At 45.0% G+C, this 11,267-nt stretch overlaps 1 protein-coding gene across 1 annotated transcript in view; it reads right to left on the bottom strand.

The window, feature by feature from the left end:
- The window catches only part of SKIV2L2 (superkiller viralicidic activity 2-like 2 (S. cerevisiae)), a 94,722-nt gene that overhangs the window by 59,392 nt on the left and 24,063 nt on the right, over nt 1-11,267 (bottom strand). Inside the window, exons 13-14 of the mRNA XM_008573095.1 lie at nt 10,625-10,726; nt 7,471-7,596 (exon numbers count right to left, since the gene is read on the bottom strand). Coding sequence (XP_008571317.1) covers nt 7,471-7,596; nt 10,625-10,726 — 228 coding nt within the window. The remainder of the gene's footprint in view (nt 1-7,470; nt 7,597-10,624; nt 10,727-11,267) is intronic.

Raw genomic sequence — 11,267 nt, 5'->3', positions numbered from 1 at the left:
GGAATCAGCAGCAAAGCAGAAATTTAGCTCAGGAAGTTCCCCCATTTTAGAAGTAAGCAAAGGACAACAAATTAGTTCCAGTGAAGAGTTTAAGTAGTGGGGTATCTAATAATCCAATGCAGAACTGAAAGAAAACACAAAAATCCCACAGATCAGAGAAAAAGTTCTGATATTAACTAGTAAAGGTCTAACTACTACTAAAGAACACCTATAAAAAACACCTACAAAACTTAAAAGGACTGGAAGCCCCCAGGCTCCCAAGCCAGGGTCGGGGGAGGGCTGAGGGCCTCAGCGATGCCCCTCAGACACAGACATCCATCCCAGCAATGACGAGCAGGCCACTGCTGGAAGCACCTGGGCTCCCAAGCTGGGCAAGTCAGGGACCAAGGGCCTCAGCCACACCTCTCCTATGTCCACATCCAGCCTAGTGATGACCACCAAGGCTGCTGCTGGAAGTGCCTCAGGCTCCTAGGCCAGGGGTGGGGGTGGGGCCTGAGGGCCTCAGCCCCCACCCCCACCCCCCGAAATCCATATCCAGCCCAGCTGTGACCAGAAGCCATCAGAAGTCCCCTGGGATCCCCTGCCAGAATGACGAGCCTTGAACCCCCTCCTCCTCCACCCTATCCCCTTCCCCTTTCTCCTCTCCCCCTCCCTCCCAACTGCTCCGCAACATCTTGGACTGTAAAATAATAATAATAATAATAATGATAATAAAAAATAAATATATTAAAAATAGAAGAAAAAAAATCAGTTAAGCCAGGAAGGCTGGGCAGTTAGCTAAACTGGTTAGAGCATGGTCCTGATAACCATCAACATCAAGATCCTTGAAACAGCCTGCGGCAAAAAAAAAAAAAAAAAAACAACCCCAAAACAAACAAAAAAACCCAACTAGTCAAGACAAAAAAGGGAAGGGAAAAAAATTATTAAAATATTTTAAATTCACAATTATTAAATTACATGCTTAAATATACAAATGTGTACATATGTGCATGTACTGAGTGAAAATTACTACAAATATCATTTAGCCAATAAGCAATGAATATATGTATTTTCCCATCTTTCTGGCTAAGACCAATAAGAAAGTGATTAAATATGACAGAGCTGAATTGTACTAATGTGCAAAATACACATTATTTCTAAATACAAGGTAACTATGAAATCATGTATTTTAATTTTTATTTGAGAAAATAACTTTAAACATTCAGTCTTTCTATTCATTAAAGTCCTATTACTGAAGAGTGAATCTCAATTATTCTTGCTTATAATTAATTTTTTTAAGTCATATACTTTATTAAGTATATCAAAGAACAAACCGTTGTTTTATGTCAAATTGTGTTTAAACTAATAGTTGAAAAATTTATTTGCATGAAGTACTACAAAGCAGTACCATATGATGGTTAGGAGCATGGACTCTGAAGCCAGACTTCCTGAATTCAAAACCAGAATTTGCCATTCAACAATATGACTTTGGAGAACTTCTGGTCAAGATGGCAGAATAGACGGTCCTCAGTGTCACTCTCTCCTACAAGTCAACGAATTTACAACTATAAAAATGTAACATTAGCCAGGTTGGGGCCACCAGAGCTCAGGTGAAGAGGAGGAGAGAAATATGGAACTCATGAAGGCGGGAGAAACCATGAAGAGAGAAAGAAAAAACTGCTCTCAGTCTTTGGGCAGCAGCTGGTTTAATGCTGGAGCACATGCAGCAGGAGCCGGCAGAAGCTGCAGCTGTGCCCTTTAGATGGAATTACTTGGAGGCAGAAGGGAAGAAGAGGACTTTGATAGCCCACAGGACAGCAAGACCACTAACAGGGTTCCTGTGGACCCACGCAGGCGCGAGGAGCCAGAACAGCTGAATAAGGGGAGCCACTCAGAGGCCGGTGAGTCATCACAAGGGACCAGCGCACCGCCTGTCCCATAGGAAGTGTTTGGAGCATGGGTGGTCGGGGAGACGGGCCCACCAAGAGAACACTGAGAAGGACAGCCGATCCGCCCCCCAATCAGTGCAGGACCACTCAGAGGAGACTAGTCAGGAATGCAGAATTGCATGGGGTGCAATGTGATGAAAAAACTCAGGCCCAGATCAGAGTTTCTACACAATGCAGGTGCACCGAGTATTTGGAGAGCCAGAAGTATCTATAAGGCCAACCATTAAACCCTGAGCTGCACAAAAAGCCTTCCCTAGGGAAACAGCAGCAAAGCAGCAATTTAGCTCAACCACATAGCTCAAGTACTGGTTCCCACAGGAAGTTCCCTGTTCTAGAAGTAAGCAAAGGACAAAAAATTAGTTCCGGCCCAGGCACAGCATGAATGCCTGGGAGCCAGAGGCAGGACCCCTGCCCACAACCACTCACAACACCAGCACCTTGGGGCCCCATCCAGGAACCCAAGGATTGGAGCAAACAACCGGACCCCATTCCCACATACAGGCACACCACCAATGCCTAGGGGCCCCCCCAGGGACCTGGGGCTAGCAGCTAGGGATCGGACCCCCTTCCCACAACCAGGCACACACCAGCACCTCAGGGCCCATCTGGGGACCAGAACCCCTTCCCACAACCAGGCACCCTGTGCCAGCACCTCAGATACCATCTGAGGACCTGAGGCATAGAGAATGGGACTGGACCCCCCCCCCCAACCAGGCACACCATGCCAGTGCCTCAGGGCCTGCCCAGGGACCTTGGGCATGGAGAAGGCGACTGGACCCTGCTCCCACAACTAGGCTCACCACACCAGCACCTTGGGGCTTGCCCAGGGACTCAGGATAAGGAATTGGGACTGGACCCACCCTCCCACAATGAGGCATGCAGGGACAGCGCATCAGGGCCCACCTAGGGGCCTGAGGCATGAAGAAGGGGACCAAACCTCCCTCCCGCAACCAGGCACACCTCGCCAGCCCCTTGGGTCCCGACCGGGGACCCAAGCAATGTAGAAGGGGACTGGACCCCTCTCCCACAACCAGGCACACCTCGCCAGTGCCTTGGGTCCCGACTGGGGACCAGGAGCATGGAGAAGAGGACCGGACCCCCCTCCCACAACCAGGCACATGGCGCCAGCACCTTGGGGCCTGCACTGGGACCCAGGGCATGGAGAAGGGGACCAGACCCGCCTCCCACAACAAGGCAACCCATGCAAGCACCTTGGGGCCTGCTCAGGGACCCGGGGTATGGAACCAGGGACGAGACCCCCCTCCCACAACCAGGCATACTATGCCAGCACCTCAGGGCCTACCCTGGGACCTGGGGCATGGAGAAGGGAACTGAACCATCCTCCCACAATTAGTCTCACCATGCCAGTGCCTCACGGCCTGCCCAGGGACCCAGGATAAGGAGTTGAGACTAGACCTACCCTCCCACAATTAGGCATGCTGGGACAGTGCATCAGGGCCCGCCCAGGGGCCTGAGGCATGGAGAAGTGGAACAAACCTCCCTCCCACAACCAGATACACCTCACCAGTGTCTCAGATCCCGACCAGGGACCCAGGGAATGTAGAAGGGGACCGGACCCACCTCCTACAAACCAGGCACCCTGTGCCAGCACCTTGGACCTGTCCTGGGACCTGGGGCATGGAGAAGGGAACTGAACCATCCTCCCACAATTAGTCTCACCATGCCAGTGCCTCACGGCCTGCCCAGGGACCCAGGATAAGGAGTTGAGACTAGACCTACCCTCCCACAATTAGGCATGCTGGGACAGTGCATCAGGGCCCGCCCAGGGGCCTGAGGCATGGAGAAGTGGAACAAACCTCCCTCCCACAACCAGATACACCTCACCAGTGTCTCAGATCCCGACCAGGGACCCAGGGAATGTAGAAGGGGACCGGACCCACCTCCTACAAACCAGGCACCCTGTGCCAGCACCTTGGACCTGTCCTGGGACCTGGGGCATGGAGAAGGGAACTGAACCATCCTCCCACAATTAGTCTCACCATGCCAGTGCCTCACGGCCTGCCCAGGGACCCAGGATAAGGAGTTGAGACTAGACCTACCCTCCCACAATTAGGCATGCTGGGACAGTGCATCAGGGCCCGCCCAGGGGCCTGAGGCATGGAGAAGTGGAACAAACCTCCCTCCCACAACCAGATACACCTCACCAGTGTCTCAGATCCCGACCAGGGACCCAGGGAATGTAGAAGGGGACCGGACCCACCTCCTACAAACCAGGCACCCTGTGCCAGCACCTTGGACCTGTCCTGGGACCTGGGGCATGGAGAAGGGAACTGAACCATCCTCCCACAATTAGTCTCACCATGCCAGTGCCTCACGGCCTGCCCAGGGACCCAGGATAAGGAGTTGAGACTAGACCTACCCTCCCACAATTAGGCATGCTGGGACAGTGCATCAGGGCCCGCCCAGGGGCCTGAGGCATGGAGAAGTGGAACAAACCTCCCTCCCACAACCAGATACACCTCACCAGTGTCTCAGATCCCGACCAGGGACCCAGGGAATGTAGAAGGGGACCGGACCCACCTCCTGGACTCCCTTCCACAACCAGGCACCCCACGCCAGCACCTCAGGGCCCGCTGGGGGACCCAGGGTATGGAGAAGAGGACTAGACCCACCTCCCACGACCAGGCACACCACACCAGCACCTCAGGGCCTGCCCTCGGACCTGGGAGATATGTATAATCAATTTTGATTCAATAAAAAAATTTTTTTTAAAAAGGGAAAAAAAACCCAATATGACTTTGGACAAATTATTTAACCTCTGCATGCTTTATTTGTATATAAAGTGGGGATAATAACAGTAATTATTATTATTATTTTTTTTCCTTTTTGTCTTCTTTCGTGTCCGGCAATGGATCGCAACTCTCAGTGTCGCGCCCATACTGGACCGGGACCGGCAACGGGATCGCAATCCTCGGTGCTGCGCCCGCACCTCGCTCAGCCAGTGAGCGGGAACCGGTCTGTATGTGGGATCCGAACCCTCGGCGGGAGCGCCGCCGCGCTCCCAAGCGGTGCACTGTAGCAGTGCGCCACCGGGCCGGCCCAATAACAGTAATTATTGTTAGCTGATAATAGTAATTAATGTTTGGGACATGTTGAATATTCCTTAAGTATTAGTTGTTGTTATTGTTACTAAAAAAGTTGCCTAGAAATTCTTTAATGATGGTAAAACTACCTGAAAAAAATGCTAGGCAAAAAAAATTGTACACCAGTTAAGTCTCAATAAAAGAAATGTCTAGAAATGCAGATACACAAATGGGTACTACATCTTTTCAATCAGTCAAACTATAAAATATTCAAAGTGAAGTGTTCCACTTCATGCCCACTAAGATGGCTATAAACCAAAAGGACAGCTAAACAAATGCTGGCTAGAATGTAAAGAAATTGGAACCCTCATATACTGCTGATGGGAATGTAAAATGGTGCAGCTGATGAATTAAACAGTCTGGAAGTTTCTCAAAAGGTTAAACATAGAATGACTATATGACTCAGCAATACCACTAGTAGGTATATAAACAGGAGAAAAGAAAACACATATTCACGCAAAAACTTATACACAAATGTTCATAGCAGCATTATTCACAATAGCCAAAAAGTGTAAATAATCCAAACATCCATCCACTGATGAATGCATAAATAAAATGTGGTATACTTATACAATGAAATATTATTCATCAATAAAAAGGAATGCTGATACAGGTTAGCACATGGATGAAACTTGAAAACGTTATACTTAGTGAAAAAAATCCACATACAAAAGGCCACACATTATATGAGTCTGTTTATATGAAATGTACAGAATAGGCAAGTCTATAGGAACAGATAGTAGAGTAGTGGCTGCCTAGGGCTAGGGGGGGTTCTGGAGGGGGACAGATTGGGGGGAAAGAGGAGTGATTTTAATGGACACAGGGTTTCTTTTGGGGTTGATGAAAAGGTCCTACAATTGACTGTGGTGATGGTGACAAAACTGAAAACATTCAAAACCATGGAAATAAGTAAATTGTACTGTATGTAAATTACATCTCAATAAAACTATTTAAAAAGTTAATTGAAAAATGATATGAAAAATGATATGAAAAATGATAGAACTTTACATTTACAGAGTAAAAAATTCAGGAATGTCAAGTAAATGGAATGAAAACTTTAAAGGAACCAAATGCTGTCATTACAATATCACCTCCTACAATCTGACAACTTAATTCTGTTAGAGTAACAAGGAAAGAAGAATAATGTTTGTTATATCTGGCACAATTTGAAGAAAAAAATAAATACACAATTTTCAGTCTTATGTAATTTTCCTTCCATGAAGAACTAAAGTTATATGGTTTAAAACTCTTAAAAAATGGTTTCCAAGTGTTAATCTTTATAACTGAAAATAAGACACCATATGATCACCATGAGTATGTACAGACAAGGTTCACTTATATAAAAACATATAAAATATGTATGCATCTTTATCTATTTTTGCTTCAATATATCAGGCTTCCCACAACTGTATCTCAAATTCTCCATGCAGTTCCCAAGTCTAAGAAGTTGAGCAGTTTATTTTGTAGATACTGACCTATGTATGTCCTAACATGTTTTGAGCTCCATTTTAAGTAGCTAATGAGCTGGCAATTAATTTTACGTTTTCAATTAAAGTTTCCTATCTTACTAACAGTTTTCTCTAGGAATTTTTTTTTTTCCTTTTTGTCTTTTTTTGTGTCCAGCCACGGATCGCAACCCTCAGTGTTGCGCCCGCACTGGACCGGGACCGGCAATGGGATCACAATCCTCGGTGTTGCGCTCGCACCTTGCTCAGCCAGTGAGCGGGAACCGGTCTGTATGTGGGATCCGAACCCTCGGCGGGAGCGCCGCCGCACTCCCAAGCGGCGCACTGTAGCAGTGCACCACCGGGCCGGCCCTTCTCTAGGGATTTAATAACTTCTTACTACATGAAGAAGTAACAGAACCAGGTCAAACTTCCTTGAGAAGCTCTTCAAAACAAAACACTAATAACTCTAGACCATCCAAAACACAAATATCAAGCAAACAAAATAAAAGGCTAATTTGCAACAAAGCTTAAAAATTTAAATTTATGACTGGGATATTTATGATTAGTAGGGTGAACAGGAAAGGTAGAATGCTGAGGTAATTTATTAAACTATCTGGGCTTGCAAAGGTAGTGGAAGCTGACTGTCCCAAACACTGATATCACGTGCCCTACTTCCTGTTGTGACTTGTGCAGGTAAGGGGGCAGGTACAGAGGTATCTTAAATTTGGAGGGCAAAGTAAATATTTCTGCCCTGTCTGGGGATCCTCACATCCTCTACATTGCATGAGTTGCTTCTCACCTGGTAAATGAAGTAGGATACAAGAGATCAGTATTCTGACAGTCACCTTCTACTTTCCTAAACCCAGATAGTTTAGTAAATTAACTCATCTACTTAAGAAAGATATCTGAATTTACACAACTGATTCTAAAGTGGCTTTGGAGTATGTTTCTAGAATTCTTGGTAAAGGCACAGAATCATAACTTAGTTACCTTAAGTAGTTGTTTTCCAATTGTTGGGCTCATCTTTTCATCCACCATAAGAATTACAATACCTCTATCATCCATCCCCCTCCTTCCGGCACGACCAGACATCTGAATGTATTCACCAGAGGAAATCTGAATAAACGTAATTAAAATCTGGAGTTTAGGAGAAAACCTGATAGAGAAATTCTGAACATTTTTCTTATTGTAAAATTCACAATTACAAGTTACATATTCTAAGAAAGGAAACATGATTAAAAACAAACTTCTAGGAGAGATTAAGTAAAAGCACAAAAATAAAAAACACTTGAGAATAATGTTACAAAAGTAAATTTTAGCTCCAAAATGACTTAATTTTAACACTAAGCCAAATGTAGAGGAAGCTGAACTGGTATCATGTGACCTACTTCCTGTTCTGACAGATAGAGAGCAACTCATGCAGGTGAGGGGAGTATACTGTTAATCTATATTTCCAAATACACTACAGCTACTGGTAATTATTAGCTAATTCAAAAAAATACCTTTATATGCCATAAAAAAATACCTTTCAGCTAGATATTCTAGAGAACAGCAAAGTCTAAGAAGCAAATAATGATCCAAACTCAACTACGTATCAATTCTGACCTGTTCATAATTAACTTTCTTAATCTGCAAAATGAGGTTAATACAAAATTAACACTTTAAAAAGAAAAGCACAATTCTCTCCTATTTTCTTGATATATATCGTGTCCTTGGAGTTCAGTAGAGTTCATCTGTCACTAAGAACAACCTAGTGGAGGAAGGTTAGTGAAATCTCCCAGCTTTCAGAGAGGCACTGAACCACCTGAACACAATGCAAAGTTTTTCCTATCAACACATGTGTTTTTTCTCCTGTAGAAAGAGTCCAGATTCTAAAAAAAATTATGACTCAAGAACAGTTAAGAGGGATCGGTCAGCATGGCGGAATAGACGGTCCCCAGTGTCATTCCCTCCCACAAATCAGCCAATTTACAACTATTAAAAAGCAACGACAGCCAAGATGGGGCTGCTAGAGCTCAGGGGAAGAGGAGGAGAGACCTATGGAGTGCATGAAGGTGGGAGAAGCCACAATGAGAGAAAGAAAAAACAGTTCTGACCATTTCGTGCTGCTGTTGTTTTAAGGCTGGAGCTTCTGAGCTCATGGAGCAGGAGGCGGCAAAAAGCCGCAGCTGTGACTTTTGGATGAAGTTGCTTGGAGGCGGCAGGGGAGAAGAGGGCCTTGGTGGCCCCTAGGCCAGCAGTACCACCAACAGGATTCCCATGGACCCACACAGGACCGAGGAGCCACAACCACTTAGAGGCTGGTGAGTCATCACAAGGAACCAGAACATGGCCCTTCCCATGGGAAGTGGGGAGACGGGCTCACCAGGAGACCACTGGGGATCTCAGCAAGGACAACTGATCTGCCCCCCCCAATCAGTGCAGCACCACTCAGAGGAGACTGGTCAAGAATATAGAATCACAAGGGGTGCAGTTTGATGAAAAGACTCAGGCCCAGACCAGTGTTTCTATGCAACCCAGGTGCATCAGATTTCACCAGATCCAGAAGAACCTATAAAGTCAACCACAAAAAGCCTTCCCCAGTGAATCAGCAGCAAAGCAGCAATTTAGCCCAACCACAGAGCTCAAGTACTTGTCCCCACAGGAAGTTCCCCCATTTTAGAAATAAGCAAAGGAAAACAAATTAGTTCCAGTGTAGAGTTTAAGTGGTCAGAACAGCAAATAACCCAACACAGAACTGAAAGAAAAAACAAAGTACCCACAACCAGAGACAAAATTTGATAACTAGTAAAGGTCTCATTTCACCAAAGAACACCTATAACACCTACAAGGACCAGAAGTCCCCTGGGCTACCAAGCCAGGAAGCAGGGAGGGCTGGGGGCCTCAGCCATGCCCCCCAACACCTGCAACCAGTCCTGAGCATGGGGCCTGAGGGTCTCAGCGCCATACACCACCTGACAAGTGCAACCACCCTGGTGACGACCACCGAGCCAATGCAGGAAAAGCCCCAGGCTCTCCTAAGCCAGGGCAGCAGGGGACCGTGGACCTTGTCCACACCTCTCCCCAAGCTCAACCAGCCCAGTGACAACCAGCAAGCCTCAGCAAGAAGGGCCCCAGGTTCCTGAGCTGGGGTGGTGGGGGGTGAGGACTATTGCCACACCTCCTTGACATCTGCACCCAGCCTGGCAATAACCAAGCTACCATTCGAAGCCCACTGTCTCCCCTATGGGAATGTGGGGGGTGCCACAGGCCTCAATCCCACCCTTCCTCCTTCCTCTTTCCTCCATCCCATTTCCTTCCCCTTTCCCCTCTCCCTCTCCCTCCCAACTGCTCTACAACAACATCCTAGAATGTAAAAAAGAAATAATGAAGTTAAAAAAAAAAGAATAGTTAAGAACCCCTATGCTATAAGAAAGCCTACTAATGATGGCATCAAAAACAGGCTTTACAACCTGGGAGCAAGAAAAGCACCAGAAAAAAACACCACCAAAGAAAGCCAACTTTATAAAGATCCAAGATCAGAAAAGAATGCTTGAAAAAGGCAGTCCAATAAAATCCCAACAGGGCCCAAGAGCATCACTACATTGTGGCACACTACAATTTTTAAGGTTCATAGTTATGATCTTGGGTCATGAAGAAAAGGTTGCTTTGTTAAATCCCGTTATACGCAGGGGGTACCTGCCTCCTGATTAATTTTTTACCCCAGTTCACTATTTCATTCATGCTCCCAACTTTCTTTCCTGCTGCCTTGGAAAAGATGTGTGTGCAAACCTGTTAGAACATCTATTTACATTTGAAGGGCAAAACTCTGAGCTGCAGCTACAGCCTCTATAACAGGGGAACTTTAAATACCTTAAACTTCAGATATAAAAATTCTAGATAGATTAAAATATCTTAAAGCTTCGATGCATCATTTGCACACTTATCCGCCATCACCAAACTCCTTAACCTGAAGGAGTCTTTTTTGCGGGGAGGGTAGGATAGAAATTTAAGGGAGCTGAGGTTTAACCCTGTTGAATTTGTATTAGCTCAGATACAAGTTCTTAAGTATTTGATACTAAAAATCTCAAAGATTACATGAGCCAAAGTCATCTTAAGTAAAACACTTAAAGATAAAAATTATTTCAATATATAAATTACTTACCCATCGAAAATCCTTCCCATCAAATTTGCGGGCATTTGTAAATAAAACAGTTCTAGCTGGCATGTTAATTCCCATAGCAAAAGTCTCTGTGGCAAATAAGGCCTAAATAAATGAATAACTGTATAATTAAACATGTATCTTGAGCAGAAAAACTAGTTTTATAATTTTCAAATGTAAATAAATCTATCACTGATTTTTAAAAATTAGTTATTGAGACCCTACAACAATAATACACGTTATTCCCAGAAGGATTTCAGTATTTACATATAAAATTATTAAATAATCTTTACTGTCCCTTACATCCCAGAAAATCTGTAATTCAGGGAAAATCGTCTTCCTTAAATTCTAGTATTGGTAACTGAAGAGACTAAAACTGGTCTAATGAACAACACTTTAGGTTGAAGAATATTTTCCTAAACATAGTGAAATTTCCTGGCCTCTTAACTGATAATACAGCAGTTTTGGGGACCACTTCACCATTAGGATCTCTTAGACTGGAATCAGTGACTCCAAGTTTACTTCTAAGATTTTACCAAGAAAAACACTGGATCAGGCACACAAAGATATATGTACAAGTCAAGTCAGTGAAGTACTCAATTTTCATCAATAGAAAAGATAAAAAAAATACTTCAGTTCATTACAG

The sequence above is a fragment of the Galeopterus variegatus genome, unplaced genomic scaffold (assembly GCF_000696425.1).
Source record: "Galeopterus variegatus unplaced genomic scaffold, G_variegatus-3.0.2 Scaffold875, whole genome shotgun sequence".
Classification (NCBI taxonomy): Eukaryota; Metazoa; Chordata; class Mammalia; order Dermoptera; family Cynocephalidae; genus Galeopterus; species Galeopterus variegatus.
This window is presented reverse-complemented; position numbering and strand designations above follow the sequence as displayed.